This window comes from Hylobates moloch, unplaced genomic scaffold, assembly GCF_009828535.3.
Source record: "Hylobates moloch isolate HMO894 unplaced genomic scaffold, HMol_V3 SCAFFOLD_1, whole genome shotgun sequence".
NCBI classification, from domain to species: Eukaryota; Metazoa; Chordata; class Mammalia; order Primates; family Hylobatidae; genus Hylobates; species Hylobates moloch.
This window is the reverse complement of record NW_026652276.1, coordinates 189,113,862-189,135,200: the sequence shown is the minus strand read 5'-3', so window position 1 is coordinate 189,135,200 and position 21,339 is coordinate 189,113,862. Positions and strand designations below refer to the sequence as shown.

The following is a 21,339-nucleotide window of genomic DNA, read 5'->3' as shown; positions in this document are numbered from 1 at the left end:
CTGCTTCCTAAGGGAGAGAGGGGGTTGCTGGTTGCTTACTTTGCATTCTATGGTCTTTTGTACTTTATGAATATTGTACCATGTGCACACACTGCCTACTTGTAAAATTAGCTTTTTAAAGTACATCTTGTCTACATTGTCTTAAATTGTTATTCCTTTAGAAGGCCAGGGCCCACATGTGGTAGAAGTCCATGGGGTCCTATTCACATGGAATCTGGTGTGAAGAAGCTCCTAAAGTTGTGCCATGGGCAGCACTGTGAAGATCTTCCATAGATATTCAGAAACCATTAGAGGTTTTCTTTTTTTAGCATCAGTAACTAAACTTGGTAATTCTGTTTGCTTATTGACTAATTACAAATTAAGAGGATATAGGAAGGAGGGAAATGCCAGGGACCTCTCTGGGTGTGGCAGTGTGAGATGGCTAAAAGCTCTAGAACCTTCCAGAACTGGAGCTCTAGATCTGGTACTTCACATATCACATGACACTTAAGCAGGTGACACCATCCTACACCTTGAATTCCTTATCAGTAAGTTAAGAAATGTAATAGAAGTTACCTTCTGGAATTGTTGGGAAGATAAGTTAATGCCTGGAGGAGACTCATCGCTGTGCCTGGCACATGGAAAAGGCTCCGTGAATGGTAGCCATTATGATTGGATTATTTTCTTGTCTGTTAAATGGGTAGAAATACCTGTTTTTCTGTTTTCTGGGGTTTTTGTGAATATCAAATAAGATCATTAGTTATAGTGCTCTGAGGAGTAGAGATTTTGAGCTATTATCAGGATGTTGTTCCATTATCTGTTATTTGGGTAAAAACCACGTGTTTATTGTTCACCATTCCTTAGGTACTAGTCCAGGTTCTAGTTACTACATTCCTGGTAGAGGCTCTACTGTGGAAGATTCCTTTAGACTAGGAGGAAATTAGAAACATGGTCCTTAAAGCTTCTCACAGTTTGTCTTGTTTGATCATTATCATCTCTATAGTCCTATTATCCCAGACTACTTTTTTCTGAGGTGCATTAATGATTGTGTAGTGGTGTAGATGTAATTGACTCTGTTGATGTGTTAATTATTAGTCGTCATTGTCCATTTCTCTCTAACCATTCCTCCACAGTCTCAGACTTAAAATCTGCGATTGAAAAGTACAGCATGGCTAGAGATGTGCATTTGTGTACTTCTTCCTTAAGATAAATATTTGAAATATAAAAAGTGACCATCCCCAAGTTGACTGCTGAAAAATGTCTTTCACAGTCAAGATGATGTCATACCCACTTAGTTATGCAGTCACTGAGGCGAGCCACTGATGAGGCATCAGAGCAATAGTTAGTGTGTCAAAGGGCGTCTAGTCACATAAGCATATTTGTTTATCTGCTTGGAGAGTGTAGATCATGTTATGTGTTCAACCAGCATGGAACCCATCCATGCTGGGATGCTGAAAAGCCCAAATAGAGGAGAATGAAATGGCGAGTAATGCATGGCCTTCGAATTCTGGTAGAGAGCTGATTTTTTTAATTAAAATAATTTCCTCCTTCATTTGAGAGAAAAAGAAAGGTTTTATTTTCTTTCTAAAGACAAGACGTCTTAAGTAAGCAACAGGAGAGCTGTTTCTCTCCGGCTTGATGTGAATCATTTGTCAAAACTATAGGGTTTTCTTTTGAAATACATAGTAAGTAATGCAGGGGAATATTTGCTCTGTGATTTAATATGTATTTGAGGCAAAAGAAATAAGGGAACCTTGAATTGCATTTCTTTTCAATGATGAAAAGTTTATCAAAGAAGGGAACTTTCCCCCTTCTGTTTCACAGGTTCCATAGGTAACATACGAAAAGTTGCTTTGAATGGAGTTAAATTAAATGAGATATGAAAAGGCTTTGCTGTTTATCATTACTTTCAGTCCTTTTAGCAATATGTGTGATTTTAAATATAAGGGTGATCTATTTTTCAGAAGACGAATCTACCATTTATCTCATTCAATCGTGCTTTAAAATATGTATGGCAAATATTTTTTGTACATTGTAAGCTATATTGTACTAACATACTTCTTAGCCTTGATTAAAAATCATGCTGCTATTTCAAATTGGGATTTTATTCATCGTAGTATAATTACATTAACAATTTAGTTTTAGTTCATGATTCTCACTTAATGAAGAATGACCATCATTTTTCCAAGGTAAAGTACAAGGCAGATGGACTCCTACTGAGTCAAAGAATTGACGTCAATATCGAGAGTGCAAAGCGGTAGTTTTTCTTTGTGCAGTGTGCAGAGTACATTACTCTCATCGAGAGAAATCTCAGTCTTCTGTAGCTCTATTTGATTTTCAGTTTGATTGAGTGCTGGGGACTTAATGATGTCCTTAGGCATTTGGATTTTCACCTATAAGGGCATACGTTGCAAGAGTGGGTGATTTTCCATGGGCAGGAGCCAGAGGATGGGCTGGACCGTTGCTTCATCCTCCTCTAACAGAACCTACACTAGAGACGATTTGTGGCTAATGGTGCAGTTTAACTTAAAACTTCTGAGGAGAACCCTCATCTTCAGTTATCGTAGTTCATGACCTCCCAGCAGTATGAGGATTTATTAACTCATTTCTCTTTAAGTAAGTGCTTTCAATTTTTCTTAAAAATGCAATTTTTTTCTTTATAAAACACTGTGATTTGATGTGTAATAGTTTACTCCATGTATGCTCTGAAAAAGCATAGAGGTTGATTGATACTTTCTTTTATATGAATTTGTCTAATGATTTTCTCTATATTGGAGGGTGAATAGTTAATACATCCAGGCAAAATACATGAAGAACTTACAACAGAAATTGTATGTAGCTGTTTAAGATCTGACAGGTGTTACAATTTATTAGTACATCTATTGGAAAGTATATTAGTTCTCCAGCCCCTGTCTGGAGAACTTGGCACTTAAGTCCAATAATCTCCATTAGCATGACACAGAAATCAGACAAATAAACCATTTTCCTTTTCAGAGTTTGGCTCTTTTGTTTTATCTCAATATGTATATTATGTAAGATCCGCATGTTTTCAATGCTATTTGTGTACGTTTATTTTTAACTTCCCTAAAGCTTATGTGAATTCAAAATTAGTGTTTCAACCAAAAACTAATGAGAGACCTAATTAAATTTGACTAAATGATCTAGATGTGCTTTGCATACACAGAAAGATAGTCTGGTTTGTATTTGTTCAGAAATGGTTGAGTGAGCTTCTATACCTGTATCTCAATGCTTAATGGATATGAATGTTTGGATATTATAATATGGAAAGACATTTCCTGGCTCTTAAATGAAGCCAAATAATATGGATGTTTTATTCACAAAATAATATTTATGTAAGTATAATGTTTATGTTTAGCATATTCTTTTTTTGTTTGTTTTTTTTTTTTGAGATGGAGTCTTGCTCTGTCACCCAGGCTGGAGTATAGTGGCACAATCTCGGTTCACTGCAGCCAAGCAATTTTCCCACCTCGGCCTCTCAAGTAGCTGGGATTATAGGCACCCACCACCATGCCTGGCTAATTTTTGCATTTTTTAGTAGGGATGGGGTTTCACCATATTAGCCAGGCCAGGCTGGTCTCAAACTCCTGACCTCAGGTGATCCACCCGCCTCGGCCTCCCACAATGCTTGGATTACAAGTGTGACCACACCCGGCCTGGCATATTCTTTTAAAATTTGTTTTGCAAGAAGTGTCCTACTACAGTTTTAATCATGTTCAGATCAGAACTTGATTGCTAGCAAAATATGTTATTAGGATTATTTCATTTTCCTTTTGACATTTAAGCACTATTCCACACACAGATGTGATCATACAACTAATTTGATCATATTAACAAGAGATTGGTTTTTAAACCAAGCAGTATAAATATAAGTACAGCCTTGGGTAGATCATAGTCAAACTATCCAAACGCAACCTCAACTTCAAAGATTGTAAAGTTTCCTTTTCTTTCCCCTTTTCTCCTTTCATTTTTTTTCCTCCAAATATTTATTTGCTACCTACCATGTACCAGGCACTGTGATGGGCTATGAGGATGCAGTGGGGGATAGGACAGATGCCATCCCTGCCCTGAGGAGACTTGCAGTTTATTGGAAAAGATGGACATCATAAAATATACAATTAAAAATTACATAAATAATTCAGTACTTCAACTTGTGGGAGGTACAGCAGTTTATAATAATAACATCCCTCCCACCTTCTTGAGAGAGTCATTGGTTGCCCCACCTCTCTTCATGAATGAGAGGACATGATTAAACCTATCATTTCAGGTAGGAGTTTGCTGTGGGATAGATCTCAATCTTCTATTAATATGTTTGTGTTCATGCTTTCCATTTTGCAATGGACACTTCCAATATGCAAGGCAGGCTATATTAGGTGTTGGGAGAGGGCTACAAAGATGACAGAGACAAAATCCTTTCCTGGAGGAGTAGAGAGCATGTATAAAATATGTGTACACACACAGTCTATTTATTAATATATACCTATGTATGTGATGTTTAAAACAAGGAATTTCAGGAATTCAGGGGTGGTGGCGAAATAACTTCTAGTTTGGGTGATCAGCTAATGTTTCCTGGAGGTGACCTTTTAACTGATCCATAAGAAATAAATTAGACTTTGATAAGAAAATATGGTGGATAAAGGCAAATGAAATAGAATAAACAAAGACAAGAAGGCAGGAAAATTTGAGGCATATCGAAGGACTGACACAAGAAAGAAAACCAGAAATGAATCATCAAACCAAAAAATGGTTATATGGAAATAAAAGGAAGTCAGGTTTGTAGGAGGAATTAAGCCCAGATGACTCAGGTTTTTAAGTACTTGTTTAAAGATACATTGGACTTTATTTGAGGGATCACATATGGCTACTCCCAATATTTAACCAGAGAAGGCCTTCCAGAAAAAACTAATCAGCACTGTGAAGGAAGGTGACTACAGTGAGGAAGGCCTGAACTCAGAGCCCAGCTAGGTTCGTTGCTATAATCTAGGTGGGAGATGGGGAAGACCTGAATAGTCAGTGCTCATCTGGTAAATTAGTGTTTTGGCTTTGAAGCAAATTTACAACAATCCCCTGAACTTTCCCAGAGATAATCTGTAGAATGGAGAAGCCACTAGGCTACCCCTCTAAAGTCACAAAGTGATTGCTTTCTAACCAGCTTAAAAGCCAAGTTTTCCTGATCTGTTGGGAAAGACATGATAGCCTCTGAACCCTCATAATACAAATACCATTGAAAATGGAAAAATCATAAGGATGGTAGACAGATTATGCTTCACATCACTACTAATATCTCTGAACTGATTTTAGCTGATTTATGAATAAATGATTATTCCAGTCTTGAGAGTTAAATATTTAAAAGTTAACTTTCTTTTAGAGTTCGTGTATGATACAGGGCTAGTTCTCTGTGCTGCAGACTTCCGCTCTTCATTTCCTTCTTTTTAATACATTATAATTATTATTCCTACTCTATCCTTTTTCAGTTTCCCGCATGAAAATTACTTAAACGTTGCACACAACGTTTCACAAAATCTTTTGTGAAAGAAGAAAAGGAAATTCAGTGTGTGGGTCTCAGCAGGAGTTAAGCTAATGCAGCTTAAAATAATGCCGAAAAAGAAGCGCTTATCTGCGGGCAGAGTGCCCCTGATTCTCTTCCTGTGCCAGATGATTAGTGCACTGGAAGTACCTCTTGATCGTAAGTATTAACATTTTAAAGCTGTTAGGCCCAGGAGTCAAAGCCTCCCAGCATTTATCATCACTCTGAACTGCGTGAATGGAGAAGGTGTCTGTGTGATACTGAAAAGCTAATCAAAATTAATTTGGCTTTTACCTTCAACACCTGGTGTTTATAAAGATTCACACTGTAGAAGTGGCCATTGAAATGGTCAGACTCACAATTCCCTCCCTGTCATTCTCCTTCTTCCCCCTCAGGTGCCTTTTGTCTGCCCTGCTGGGGATGGCCTGAGAAGGATTGAGTTGTGCAAGCTGCCTGATCTTCCCAACAGGCGGCTCTTTAGGGAAGCAGTCCTGCAAGAAAACTATATGAGCCACTTTAAAATGATCATGGAGACCTCCCCACTCATCCCCTCACCACTTTACTCTTGCCCGTCATATGCTGAGGGTGGTCTGCAAAGATGAGGGGAGGCTCCTTCTGCCAACTCCGTGCCCCTCAGAATCCCTAAACCACCCCATAATTCATTTTTCTTGCTTCAGACAAGGCGCATCTCACTTTCCAATTTTGAATCTTAAATATAAGTCTAGAACTAGGAAAGGTATCTTATCTAGAGCCTAACAAATAGTCTTATTTGGTTTAAACAATGTGGTCAAATGCCAAAATGCAACTGCTGAAAATACAAGTAATATGCAAAAACACTAAAATGGAGCACACAACAGCTACTGTATTAGCTCTCCATTTTCCTAGTGGTAAATATATACTGTGCTCTCTCTGCTCTGGGTGGCCTGTTTGTGAAAAATAAAGATAATGTGAAAAATAAAGATAAGTTCCACCTGGTCACTTTTCCTGCAAATGGAAAGCAAAATTTCAAATCTGGACAATTACTGTACTTCAGAATCGATTTCTCCTTTATCCCTCATCTGCATGACCTCTTTGAAGCCATTAGCTTCCTGAATAGAATATCTGTTTGACAAGCTTTCCAAGGTGCAAGGAAGATAGCACTTTCCTGGGTCAATTCAATTGTTGGGATGTCATTTTTATTTATTTATTATTATTATTATTATTATTATTGCCATAGAGGTTGCAACTGTCAGTGGGAAGACATTAAGGAGAGATGTGGTTTGTCCCACACTTTGTTGACTTTTTGCTGTGCTTCTATAAAGTACAATAAAATGCAATGCTTTTCTTATTTAAAAAAAAAATTCATCCAATGACCTTAATTTCAATTTTCAAAAAAATATACAATTGCTTAAGCCCATTGGAGTGGGAATGCCTAAGTAAGCATTTGCCCTGACAGATACACAGGAGGGAAAGAAAAGCATTTGAGAGAAATGCTTTTGCTCTCTCTCATATTAGATATATTCCCCCTTAATCTGACTGTTCAGTCTATCAATCAGAGGGAAACAGTCACCTATGGCTAACTCAATTATCACTGCTAATGGAGAACAGGCATAAACATGATGAAAAGAAAGTCACAGAAAAACCCAGGTGCTCCTATATTAACCTCTGCAAGTAGTAACGACAGACAGCACTGTGGAATGATTTGAATTGCATGCTAATGTAATTTCTTCCCTGCCCCTATTTCTTACATCGTTTCTCTGCTACATGAACATCTCCTTGGTATGGGCACCAGCAACCCCCGAGTGATTGAGAAATTATGAAGCAGAAATCTGCTAACAGTCTAAAAAGTTCAATTAATGACTTTGGAGATTAACAATAGAAATATAAAAATCTAAAATTAGTGTTGGACTTGGCTTGCATGGGCATTATCACTGTAGCAATGTCCCATTGTTAGGTATTATTACCATATGCATAGTGATGTCTGGGATAATACGACCAGACACTACACAGTATGTGACAACTCAAATTAATTGTAGATTTCAGCTATTTTTCAAATTGAACATAATTACTTGTCCAGCACAACATATATGGAATGGAATTCGTCATTCCTATTCCTGGAAGAACTCTTTTTTGCCTACAGCATTGCTTTTGTTCTTCCCTATGTTTATGTGGGAAAGCTGCTGCAAGATTAAAGGAAACCGTTAATGCAAATTTCTTCCTCTTGCAACTTTACAAATTCAACCTTCACTATGTAGGTTTTCTTAGATCAAATCAAATAGACAAGATGCCCCTTTATCTTCAGAGTTCTAACGTTCTTATTATTAACATCTGATTTTCTTTAATCCTCTTTGCCCACTTACCTGCTGATATTGATGGGGAAAAAGCAAAACTTCTTGAAGACTGTAAGTGTCCTTCTATAAATTACTAGGCAGTGTGAAAATGTGACAGTGTCTTTGCTTTTTGAATTAATACTGTGATTTAAATGCACAATTTCATGTTTTGTGACCTTTGTCTTTCTAAGCACGTGTGTTTACTGTAGCTAAGCATTGTATTTCAATACCAAGAAGCAGTTGTAATGTATTATCTGCATGAATTCTGAAAACTTGGCTGTTAACTCTTTCTTTTACCAGTATGCTGCTCTGCTAACTTCCAAGCTTTATTCACATCTGATGTAACTCAATGAGAAAATTCTCAAACTTTAGAGAGAACGCTGATCTGTTGTAAAGGCTAATTAATGCTTTCTGGAACAAAGATAGGTCTTTTCGTGTCTTTTAGAAGGTGGGTTCAGGCAAAAGCTTTACACAAGATGGCAGCTATATGTCCTTTTATACTTCTTTAGCTTTCGTGACTATGTAGCTAGTATTTCTAGGTGCCATCAGTAGACTAACCCAGCGAATTTGAATCTTATCTTGAAGTGGACAAAAGATAAGCAGCTCCCACTCACATGGTTTTTGAGTGGCTTGATCTAAGCAAAACTTTCCATTGCCTTTGACAGTTAGGTGGCATTTATCACCTAGTTTAAAAATAGTCAATTTTCAGGCATTTGATAATTTCCTTTGATGTTACATTAATCAGGAAAATTATGTAAAATCACTTTTTTCTTACTACTCAAAAGCATTTGTTAATTAGCAGGTGACTGAAGCACTGTTTAAGGAGGTATATCCAGACAGTAAACTCCTGGCAGTTAGGAGTGACATCTGAGCCAGCTCTGCTGCAGACCTGTGAATAGAAGCTCTGCCTTTGAAGCCACCAGATTTGCACCTGTGTCACTCCCAGAAAAGCACAGGGAATTAACTGAGTCACTCCTAAGAATCCCCTCCCTCACTCCCTATGGCCACTATACCTTGGATGTGGAATTCCAGGCTTCCTTCCATTATCCCAAATTCTATATACTCCCAGAGCCTGAAGGATCATTCAAAGGTGAATCTGGTCCAAATAAAAATGATTATGATAATAATTTTAAAATAGCTGATGTTATTGAACTATTATAGCATTGGTATAGACTACGAATTTTATAGAAATTATTTTCTTAATCCCAGTAGCTATCCTAGGTGGTAGATACTACTTTTAAACTTTATTTTCCCTCTCAGGAAACTAGGGCTTATAGAAGTTAAGAAATTGGCTTGAAATCTCACAGCTAGTAAGAAACAGACTAGTGCTTAACAATCAGGCCACGTTGGAAACTGACAAGGCTAGAAAAATGAGGATTCCATATGCATGATGGAGGTGGGAAGGGCAGCTGGAAAGACAAGGAGGGGGATGGGATATTCCAAAGGGAAGGGAAACTGACACTGCCCAGTACCCTGCATATAATAGTACACAATAAATGATAACAGTAATGAGGCTAGCTTTTGATTTGTGCTTTAGCTGTTATTTGAATATTTAGTAAAAGATGTCTTGTGGATGGCAATAAGACTAGAAGACAAGATAAGAGGACACAACCGGGTTTATAGATTTGTAAGACTGAAGATGTGGAGGTGATACATTTAGCTCTAGCAACAATTAACCACAAGAGAGACAAGAACAGTGGGCAGTTACTGAGCTTTGAGAAATGTTTGGTTGGCAAGTGGAAGAAGTTTCACAAAGGAAGCAGAGGTATGGGCAGAGAGGAAAGGGAAGATCCAGAAGACAAAAAACTTAAATGAGCCAGAATGTCAAATGCAGCAGGAAAGGAAAGAACAGTGAGAATCCAAGAGAGGGCCTTGGGGGAATTTCCCGGATGCAGGGGAAAGGTGCTGTGGTATGGCCACTGCATTGCACAGCTCCAGGGGTGCCAAGCACATTGTCGTCTCCCTCAGGACTTTTCAGCCTCAGCACTATGGACGTTTGAGACCAGATAAGTCTTTGTTGTGTGGAATTATCCTGTACGTTGTTAGATGTTTAGCAACATCCCCGGCCTCTATCTACAAGTTGTCGCTATCACCACCACCCGTCAAGACCATTGAAATGGCCTCCAGATATGGCCAAATGTCCCTGGAAGGGTAGAGACAAATTGCCCCTGGTTGAGAACCACTGGTCTACATAAACAGCTCTCCATGGAGTTGTGCAAGCAGTGGCTTCTTACCAGGAGCCAGTTGAGAGAGTTTAGGTCTCTGCTTTGTGCCTTCCTAGTCAAGCCATTTTGCTGCCCTGAGTAAGAAAAAAAGAGGTTGTAAAAAATTATTCTTTAGTCCCTTCCTGTCATAACACTAATTCTGATCTCACAAGAAGAAGGACATGGTGATCTTAGAACGCCTTGAAGAGCATTAGTGGTCCAGATACAGCTTTCTTCAGATTAGATTGTTCTGGGTCAGAACAGTTTCCCCATAGGATTTGATAATAAAAGATCAGATAACACTTTGAAGAGTAAATGGGAACACTGTCCCCTAGGACAGAGAACTTCCTCAATTCCATTTATCTTCTAAAGAAGACTCTTTTATCTTTGTTCCTAATTCACTTACCTCCTGGCTCTGATAAGAGATGTCATATCTCCAATTTAACAGTCTGTTTAATATTAACTTCTCAAATGTATTTGTTCCCAACATATATTGATTTATATAAGCACACACTAATGACCTAAGTCTGTTACTCTTTCTTAAGAAAGATGCAAATTTATCATAACTTAAATTGCTTTGAAAAACATCATTTGAACCAAAGGAATCAAAAGAGTTTCTCATTGTTACATCAGAAAAGAAACTGTCTTAACATTAGGCTTGTATTGATAATTATTTCCCCAAACTTTTAGTGTGGGAAAATGATCTTCGCAAGTGCACATAGTTACCAAAAGAAAGTTAAAACTTGACTTCGCAGTTTTAGCAGACCTTTAGCAGAAAAATCTACTGAAGTATGTGCTGCTACACTAGAAATTACTAAAAATACTTGAAGCATATTTAGTCTAAGGTAAGTGATTTTGATACAGGAAAAAATGGCTACTATTATGATTTTAAATGATTTAATTTTTTACATGTTTTTTTTTCTACAATTAAGTGGTACAACCTCCAACCATCACCCAACAGTCTCCAAAAGATTACATTATTGACCCTCGAGAGAATATTGTAATCCAGTGTGAGGCCAAAGGGAAACCGCCCCCAAGGTGAGTATGCATTCTGCTTTGTTATAGTACTGAGAATAAATCAGGAAATCTGTCTGAATAGAGAAATATGTTTGGGAATTTCCATCAAACAAGGCAGACTGTGTAGAGCACTTCCTTTTTTAGTTGGATATTTCTCACTGTGACTCATTAGATTGCCCTTTGGTTCGTCTATCCCAGCCCATTTCGGCCCTTCAAAGATACTGAAGGTAACTTCTTGGGTCCTGCATATCCCTAAAGTCTCACCTGTAGGTGTATTGTTTTGTCTCTCTGCTTAATTAGAGCCCATTTTTTCTTCTTGAAAACCCAGATTATTGCATTTCCGTGCCCATACTTTTCTGCAAAATGCTTATACATTGTGAGGAGTTATGGAAAGAGCCTTTTGATTCTGGTTTTGATACTGATGGCCATAAGGCACAGGCAAATCCCTTTTGTCTGGGCTTTAATTTCCTCATCTATAAAGAGGTTGAATTTGATGACTTCCAAGATCTCTGCTGACTCTATAGCAGTTTATAAGATAGTCTTAAATGGTTTTCCAAACTTGGCAGAGTTCAGTCATGATAATTCATGCCATTTGGATCTTGCATAGCATTTTAGATCACTGCAAAGCATTTTAGAGTTGGGAGAGATATTAGAGATAACCCAGTCCAAACAATACATTTTATAGATGGGAAACTGATGCCTGGTAATGCTAAGTAACTTATCAAGGCCCCACAGTGGATGATCTGTAACTTGTCCAGTCATATATGGAAGTTTTGGAGAGTTGGGTTATTGTTATTAAAACGTAATATGGATTTTTAAGTAATAAAGTAGTGAAAGTTTCTGGTTATTTTATTTCCAAGTTTGTCTATTACAGACCTTATTAAATTATCACAAACTGGCCCCCAAGAAAAAATTAACTGGGACTCAATATGTACTATGTCAAAACTTCCAGCAAAGGTTTGCCTCAAAATAATATATTCGGCTATGTTAACGGAAAGCCTCTCTCACAGAAGGCCTGATATGGCATCCCTTGATGAGGTTTCCTTTCAGTTTCACAATTAATGCCTTCTGTAACTCACTATAAAACAGGATTTATCCTCTTCAGCACTATGGATATATGGAGTGTGATAATATTTTGTTTGGGGGATGGAAGTGTTCTGTGCATTGTAGGATATTTGGCAGCATCCCTGGCCCCTGCCCACAAGATGCCAGTAGCATCCACACCACCACTTCCTGCCCTGGTTGTGACAACAACTGCTATAAAGATAAGCAGTGGGAAGGGAAATCCAAGTGACCCTAGAAAACACTGTGACATTTAGAGATTTGTACCTTTGTATGAGCATTGCCATCATTGATTTGTGACTAGTTGTAAAGTATTTAATTACATGAGCACCGTGACTTTTATATAAGTCAATCTTTTATAAAAATAAAATGGAGAAAGAGGGATCTCAGTTGACAATTGGGCATACCTCCCAAGGGATTCTCAAAATCATCTCTAGAATTAAAAATTCCCAAAATGTGTTTTATGTAGAGTTACTATTTTTAATAAGCAACATTTAAGACACTCTGGAATTTATATCTCTTAACCTCCTCCCAACCTACACTTCACAATTTGGTAACTTGAAATTTGTCTGATCAATTTTCATCATATATAAATAGTACTTGCAGAGGTCTTGTCACATTTCAGCCCCAAGCAAATTTTTATAGACAGGTTATCAACTCTGTGAACAATGGAGTTTACAGTAAAAATGCTAATAATGCTCTAAGAGAGTGTACCTGGGAGACCTGCTCCCTCTATTTTCTTAGAAAAATGACAGGCAATTTGTGTGCATGATTTCTTTATTGAGTCAAATTTGGGCTAGTTCTGAAGAAGACAGGTACCTTAAAATGTACAGCCTGCCCTTTTTTCCCAGGTCATGATTCAATGAAACATTTTAGATATGAGAGCTTATTGCTCTCTTACTGAATATTAAAATCTAGTAATTATTTGTAGAAACCCATAAAACTGCTAGGAATTTGTTAAGGTAATCCCATTTTTCTGGACCATTAATGCACTTAACCCTTTGTGTGTTGGGCAGCTTTTCCTGGACCCGTAATGGGACTCATTTTGACATCGATAAAGACCCTCTGGTCACCATGAAGCCTGGCACAGGAACGCTCATAATTAACATCATGAGCGAAGGGAAAGCCGAGACCTACGAAGGAGTCTATCAGTGTACAGCAAGGAATGAACGCGGAGCTGCAGTTTCTAATAACATTGTTGTCCGCCCATCCCGTAAGTGGAAACTTGTCAACCAACATGACCCTTTTTAAAGTATTGCTCCAAGACTCAGCGTCTGTGACATCATCCAAATACTATTCAAGAAAGCAGCAGCATTGCTTCCAGTATTTTGACTTTGTTTTGCATGAAAATTATTGCTCCTTTCCACCTTACCCTAGGAAGCTCCTTAGTCCAATGCTTTACCAATCCAATGTATCCTTTACACAAGTCCTGTGTAAGACATCGGGGTTAAAAAAAAAAAAGTGTTTCTTCCCTGAGTTCATCTAATTATTTATTTCTCATGTATCTCCTGTAAAAGTGAAATTCCTACAGCCAAATGGAAATAAATTCAGTATGATATGGGTGATCAAGGTCTAAATGCTATTTCTTTAAACATTTTTGTTTCAAAATTTTACTGGAAGGGGAGTGTCCTCACTACCTTGATATTATTAAGGCTCTTTTTGCAATGGTTAGTACCAAAATCCTCTCAAAAACCTTAAGAGCATGTATTTAAATAACAGTCACATTTTTCAGTTCTGGTCATTTAAAAAAAATCATTACATGTATAATACATGTTCATTGTAGAAAAACTAATTATAAATAAACAAAAAAGAAATTTAAAAACTGTTCATGAATCCTTCCATTCAAGGAAATAACTACTGCTCAGATATTCTTTCTATCTTTTTCCTAGGCAGATACGTATATATGTGTTTAAAACCAGCTCATTTTCTGATCTACTATCTTACAACCTTTTCTGACTTATTGACATATCATGTATATTCCCATAGCGATCTTATAAATAAGTGTACTTGTATAATACTCTATGGTATTCAAAGGTGTAGATGTATAATTCTTTATTTAACAAATCTTTTTACATTTAAATGTTTTCCATTCTTTTGTGAAGAACATGCTTGTGTCAAAACTGTTTGTCTTCCTGATGATGTATTTTAGTATAAATTCTCAGCTGTGGAATCACTGACTGAGAATTTATACTATCAGTGGCAATGCATGAGAATTGTCTTTTTTTAAATGTTTACTTTTTTTCTTTTAACATTGTATTTAAAAATATTTTCTCATTAATTTAGTGTACATAAATTACAAATTATTTCTCCAAAAGTTCAGTTTGCCTTTATTTGTAGTGCTTTCTTTTTGTACTTTTCAATGCAGAAATAACTGAGAAGTTATTCTTTTATTTAATAGGATCACCATTGTGGACCAAAGAAAAACTTGAACCAATCACACTTCAAAGTGGTCAATCTTTAGTACTTCCCTGCAGACCCCCAATTGGATTACCACCACCTATAATATTTTGGATGGATAATTGTAAGTTTTGATAATATGAACTTTCTTTCTTTAAAAGTCTTAGGATTGTTTACAGTCATAATACATTATTACCTCTTGTGATTCATAAAATGTTTTAGAGATGCTCAGGAAACTAGCTGCTCTTCAAAATAAATAACATGTCATCTCATTCACTCACTCAATTTTATTGGACATTTACTATGTACCTTGCTTATATTCTTTGCAGTGGGAGGGGATGGGAGTGGGGAAGGGGGCAGATGATAAATGCAACAAGTACATTTAGAAAATCTATGTTTGTTGGCAATAAGTTCTATGAAAAAAAATAAAGCAGAGTTTTGAGCAGAGACCTAAGCAAATGAGAGAGCAAGCCATGCCCCTAAATATCTGAGTAGAAAGGGAACACTAGTGCTAGCCCCTAAGGAAGGAGCATCCCTGCTGTGTGTAAAAATAAAAGCAAGGAGGCCAAGGTGGCCAGACTAATGAACTAATGAAGGAGCTGAGGGGGAGGGTGATGGACAAGGTGAGAAAGGTCACAGGGGCTCAATGGAAAGGACTTTGGCTTTAGCTTGGAATGAAGTAGGGAAATGTTGAAGGAGTGACTTTATCTGAAATAAAATAAGTAGTAACAGTATCACTTCAGTTGAGAATATAGCAGACAAAAGAGAGAGTAGAGAGACTGTTGGGGCCACTGCTGTAATCTAGATGAAATTTGTTGGTGACTTGGACTTGAGTGGTAGCAGTAGAATGGGTAAGAAATGGTAAGATTCTGGATATATTTTGAGGGTCAAGCCTCCAGGATTTACTGGGGTGGGGGTGGGAGCATGAGAGAGAGGAATCAAGGATAACTACCTTTGGAGATTGAAAAACTCCAAAATGATAAAATGGAATTGCCATTCCCCGAAACCCATGGCAGGGAGGAAATCAAGCTGTTGGGGATATGTTATGTTTCTGTTAGTTTTTTTAATCCCCAGCAATAGCTAATAGTTATTGGGCCTTTACCAAGTGTCAGGCCTTTTACTAAGGGCTTAACATGGGTTATTTCATTAATTTTTACAACAACCCTATGAGGCATGTCCAGTTATTTTTTCCACTTTCCAGATGAGGAAACCAAGGCAGAGATAATGAAGCTATTCATTAGGCAATTTCAAACTTGTCTACCCCTGTTTCTGTCCTCAAGGGCATGTTTGTTGCTCTGCCTCTTCCACCCTCCAAAATTTCCTGAGCTAATAGGTCAGCATGTTACCTTAGAAGGGAGCACATGGTTCTGCTTGGAGACTAAGAAACCAGAGTTTGGGATGTGAGAGGCCTGTAAGATATTTCATGGCAAGACACCAGCAAGAGTCAGAGATACCTGAGTCAGAAGGAAGATTCCGGGCTATGATCAGCAATGTTTGAAACCTTAGTGCATAAGTCCTGCCTAGAGGCCTGGGCTAGATGAGAGGATCTGGGAAGCAGGAAAGCAGAGTCTGGGAGACTGAGACCAGGAGCCCCCCAGAGGTGAAGAACTCATGGAGAAATCAGCAAAGCAGACGAGAAGAAGCAGTCACTGAAGGAAAAAAGGAACAAAGAGAGTGGTGTCCCCAGGGACAAGGTGAAGAATGTGTGTCAAAAAGACGGAATAACCAGGCAGGGTGGCTCACACTGTAATCCCACTAATCAAGAGGCTGGGGTGAGAGGATTGCTTCAGCTCAGGAGTTCGAGGTTGCAGTGAGCTACAATCACATCACTGTAGTTCAGCCTCAGCAGCAGAGTGAGACACCATCCCTAAAATAAATAATGATAATAATTTTAGAAAATATTTTTGAAAGACACAATAATCAGCTATTTCAAATGCGTCTGAGAGATCAGATAATATGAGAACTAAAAAATGACTACTGAATTTGACATCTTGGAGGTTCCTGGTAACCCTGTTAAGAGTCTTTTAGGTGGAATGGTGGGAGTGAATTAAAAGTATCTGTAGGAAATACGTTCTATTTTCAGTAACCTGATTGTCCGTGCATTCACAAGACATATACATTACTAAAGAGAAAATTTGCCTCTAACATTTAATCTGCATTTTAAATTTTTTAATTTATTTTTTTTTTTAATTTTACTTTATGTTCTGGGATGCATTTTGGCTCTCCTTATATGAAAGCACTCAGAGAAAGTAAAGTAACGCAAAGAAATAAAAAACAAATATATAACTAAATAAATCTTTTACAGATTTTGCAAAAATAAGTAGTAAGCCAAATGTAAATAAGTGATTTATGGCTTTAAGAATAACGCTTTCCAAATGCCACTGTCAAAATAAGGCTCAATATCTGGTACTTGGTTCTTATTCAGAAATAATGACCTTTTTGCTTAATAAAGAGACATATCACATGTAAAGTCTCAGAGTCATCTGAATACATAACTAATTTTTCCACTCACATACATTCTAGGCTATTGGTGAAGCATCTGACCTTTCAAATGGAATTGCACCTGCGATATGAGAAAAAAATTAGATCTATATAGCATACTTCTTGCAAGATGACATAAAGTTATTCCTGTCTGCATACATTTTTTTTTTGAGTGCAATGCAAAATGCCACCACCCTCATGAAGTCCCATTGCCTAACATTTGGTCTGCTAACACCCTTCAATTTATTATTTTATTACTGCAGCAGGAGAAACAGAGGACAGGACATGTTTTTGTCTTTAACTGTTAAACAAAATGTACCTAATTCTTCTGAGGTTGTTTTTTTTTTTTAGATGGAGTCTCGCTCTGTCACCCAGGCTGGAGCGCAGTGGCACAATCTCAGCTCACTGCAGCCTCCGCCTCCCAGGTTCAGGTGATTCTCCTGCCTCAGCCTCCCGAGTAGCTGAGATTACAGGTGCACACCACCACGCCTGGCTAATTTTCGTATTTTTAGTAGAGACAGGGTTTTGCCATGCTGGCCAGACTGGTCTTAAACTCCTGACCTCAGGTGATCCACCCACCTTGGCCTCCCAAAGTGCTGGGATTACAGACATGAGCCACCAAGCCTGGCTTGAGTTATTGTTAAAACAGTCCTTTTCCTGGGAACTAATGGCTTAAAACCATAAATTTGCAACCACCAACCAAACCTCCATCTTGACCAATAATTTGATTAACATGATGAACTGATGTTCTTTCTTTGAAGCTCTGCCTCCACATTTTCCTGCCTTTTTCTGCCTGAGGGAGCTCCAGACTTTTAACCATAATTTTGCATTTCGTGAAATGTTAGATCAAACACCTGCTATAGGAGGAGCAGACCTTCTTGACTCACACTGGAAAAACCCTGCCAGGAGACATAGTGGCCTGAGGCCACTGGGATGTGCGACTTTTTTCAGTTCTGTCACCTCACAGAACTGAAGAACTCTCACAGTTAAGGCTCTGTGGACTAAGTCAGGAGCTTCAGGATGTCCATTAGGTGGCTAAGTGTGAACTCACACACAGATCAGTCGTTCCACCTCCCTGCATCCTTCATCCTCTTAGAACATCTTCCCCCTAAATAAGTTCCGATACTATTGCACAGTAGGGTGACTGTGGCTAACAGTAATGCATTGCATATTTCAAATAGCTAGAAGAGAGGATTTTGAACGTTTTCACAACAAAGAAATCGTAACTGTCTAAGGTGATGGATATGCTGATTACCATGATTTGATCATTACACAATGTAAATGTGTATTGAAATATCACATTGTACCCCACAAATATGTACAGTTTGTTATGTGTCCATAAAAGATAAAGAAAATCCTCCTGCCTAAGGCAAGATAGTTCCTTAACTGGACCTAAGGGGAAGTACTAATAAATTATTATGCTTGACACTGGAAAGTCAGAGTGCTGATGGTTACTCACTTAATCCTTCAATGCACATTTAAAGGAGCCTCGTGAAGGGCCAGGCACTGTTCCAGTGGACAAAACAGATGAAAGTGTTCACTGTCCTGGAGCTTAAATTCTAGTGCAGGAAACAGGCAATAAGTCATATGTATGATGAGTAAATATGTAGTATGCCAGAAGGTGATAAGTAATTCAGAAAAGAATTGTAGAGGAGGTGGAGGAACTGGGCTTGGGAGGCTTGTGAGGGACAGGTTGCAGCATTAAATAGTGTCCTCATCACACCCAGTTACTGTCAGCTGGCCATTTGCTGCCTGATTCTTCAACTGAATGATGAGCTCAGACAGGTCTGGGACTCTGGCATGCCCAGTGCCTAGCACACCCAGCTCACCGTTAGATGCTCTCCAAGTATTAGTTTCTGAATGTTGTGTGTAGACGCAACCCATGTTAACAATTTTAGAAGCTTCCTTAATGATTTTCTAAGATATATATGTATGTGTACTTAACAGTTAGGGACTCATTTAGATATTAGGAAAAGTCATACCAACTTTTTATAAAACATATTTTGTTTACATTTGCTTAATAAAAGATTTCACTGTATAACTCTAATCTCACCTCTGCCCCCACCCCAGAGAAGTTACTGTCAGGGAAGTAGAGTTAGAGTTTTAGTGTGTTGTGTATTTTTTTTTTTTTTTTAGTTATTTGCTTTTACCCAAAGAGCTATATAGAGACAAAATGTATTCAAATGAAGTTCACAGACCTATTAGTAGATACATTTATCTTGCTAATTTGGAGGGTAGCCGCTTTATGATGGAATAATCTGGGTATCTCTCTGCCTTTCTCCAGCCTTTCAAAGACTTCCACAAAGTGAGAGAGTTTCTCAAGGTCTGAATGGGGACCTTTATTTTTCCAATGTCCTCCCAGAGGACACCCGCGAAGACTATATCTGCTATGCCAGATTTAATCATACTCAAACCATACAGCAGAAGCAACCTATTTCTGTGAAGGTGATTTCAGGTAAGAGTTCAGCTTCCCAAATCTCCCCTTCAATGACATTTACAAATATGTGCAAAATATAGAAACTATTATATACTACTGACTTTGAAGTAAACAGGTTCATTATCAGGAAACCCCCCCATGAATGCTCACTAAAGTGTTGGCATATGTGGTATAAAGATTGTGCATACCCTAAATACTGGATTTTACATTTCTTGCTTTTATTGTCATGACTGGTTCCGTGATAACCTTCTGAACCACCTGGTGTTCTGAGCATTTGTGTGTGCTTTATGCTCCACAGTGCCTCTTATTGGCAGTCCTGCAGCTTAAGTTAAATGTCTGCATATTCCTGGATGGGGGTGGCTGAGTAAATTAATGAGTTAGTCATGTACAATGTAAAGCACTGTTTTTACTTGATAGGAACAGCACTTGGTCAGGATAGCTGTATACGTTTGCTTTTATTGCCCAATACTTTTTGACCCGTCTCCCCTACTTTTGTGCCCTCTTCATAATATTCTGTTTATTTCAGTGGATGAATTGAATGACACTATAGCTGCTAATTTGAGTGACACTGAGTTTTATGGTGGTGAGTTATGGTGATTGTAACTGATATTCTCTCCTTCATTGTAGAATTTAGTTCACTAACTTCACCTCCATGGCTATTTAACCTTATTTCTTTATGAGATTTCTAGTTATATGTTTAATACCACTAGTATAAATGTATGTTTCTTATGAAATTTACCTATGAACTTTGAAGCATGCCACTAGAGCATTTTCCATGATGTATGTGTAATAATGAAACCTGTTGTAACTGTTTGCGTGTAAAGAACCATTTCACTGATTTGGAAAAACCTTTCACGTACGTTCAGAATTATGTTTTCCATGTTTTGTTCTGTTCCTAACTTTTCTTGTGAACTAAGTAAGAGTTGACAGGGCGCATTTTGCTAGAATACTGACTCATCAAAGCTTTTAGCAACTAATATTAAGTGGATTTCATAGTAAATCATCACACTTGTCATCTGTTTTCATGTGACATTATCAATATAATTAGCAATAAGATTTCTCTCTTAGTTTTGTTTAAAAGCAAGTCAAACCAAGTCACTGTCTTCAATGGAAGTAATCTTTTTAAAAGTAGAGCATTTAACTTCATTATTTTAGATAGAAGTGAATTTGATTCCCTTAAGGGAAATGTTCTCAAGTAGAGTCTATGAATGAAAATAATGGGTTTTGGATAAAGGGTCCTCTTAATTATCCATAAGGCAGAATTTCTGCTGTATTAATTTTTCACCCTTGAGATATAAGTAAAAAACATTAAGGTCTCATCAGTGACCGACATAGACACTCCACAACTGCTGCTTTCTGTTATTTTATTTGAATATACTCCTGAAAAATATGGGCCCCAAGACCATTCCCAAAGTGATTTTAGGGGAGTAAGTTTCCCCCCTACGATCTCTAAATTCTTAGGAAAACTAATTTTTCTCAAGTAGTACCTCTTCTGGCATTGAATTTTTTCTTCTGAGAAATGAGAATAATTCATAGTATATTACCTTTTCATTAAATTTTTATAAGCATCAAGTAGATAATGCATTAAAGAGTTGAAAACCTTCAAGGGCTATAAAACCTTAAGATGATGTAATTTCTGCTCCAAGTTTTTCTAAGAAACCTTCAGAAGATAAGGCTATGTTTTGGAAAGGCCACCATAAAAAAGAAGACGGCCTGTATAACTATCCCTAAGATCTTTGACTTGGACCCTCTTTATTTTTTTATTGAGGAAAATGATTTCCATTTATTTAACTCCACCAGTGTTCTTAATTTGTGACATAATATTTGCAAGACCTCTGTCAGTAACTCTCTACTTTTGTTTTCCATAAACCTCGCAGTTTGAGGATCTTAATATGATTAATCAGTGGT

The 21,339-nt window shown here is 37.6% G+C and overlaps 1 protein-coding gene across 30 annotated transcripts in view; it reads left to right on the top strand.

The window, feature by feature from the left end:
• NRCAM (neuronal cell adhesion molecule) overlaps positions 1-21,339 on the top strand; it is a 311,540-nt gene that overhangs the window by 213,493 nt on the left and 76,708 nt on the right. For 13 of the 30 annotated variants that reach the window (XM_032761427.2, XM_058425934.1, XM_058425938.1 and 10 more), the window contains 7 exons: positions 5,472-5,683; positions 7,888-7,905; positions 10,970-11,075; positions 13,133-13,329; positions 14,515-14,637; positions 19,279-19,449; positions 19,958-20,014. In XM_032761427.2, coding sequence (XP_032617318.1) covers positions 5,578-5,683; positions 7,888-7,905; positions 10,970-11,075; positions 13,133-13,329; positions 14,515-14,637; positions 19,279-19,449; positions 19,958-20,014 — 778 coding nt within the window. In that variant the 5' untranslated portion in view covers positions 5,472-5,577. The remainder of the gene's footprint in view (positions 1-5,471; positions 5,684-7,887; positions 7,906-10,969; positions 11,076-13,132; positions 13,330-14,514; positions 14,638-19,278; positions 19,450-19,957; positions 20,015-21,339) is intronic. The other 17 variants (XM_032761443.2, XM_032761416.2, XM_032761412.2 and 14 more) reach the window with 4 other exon arrangements.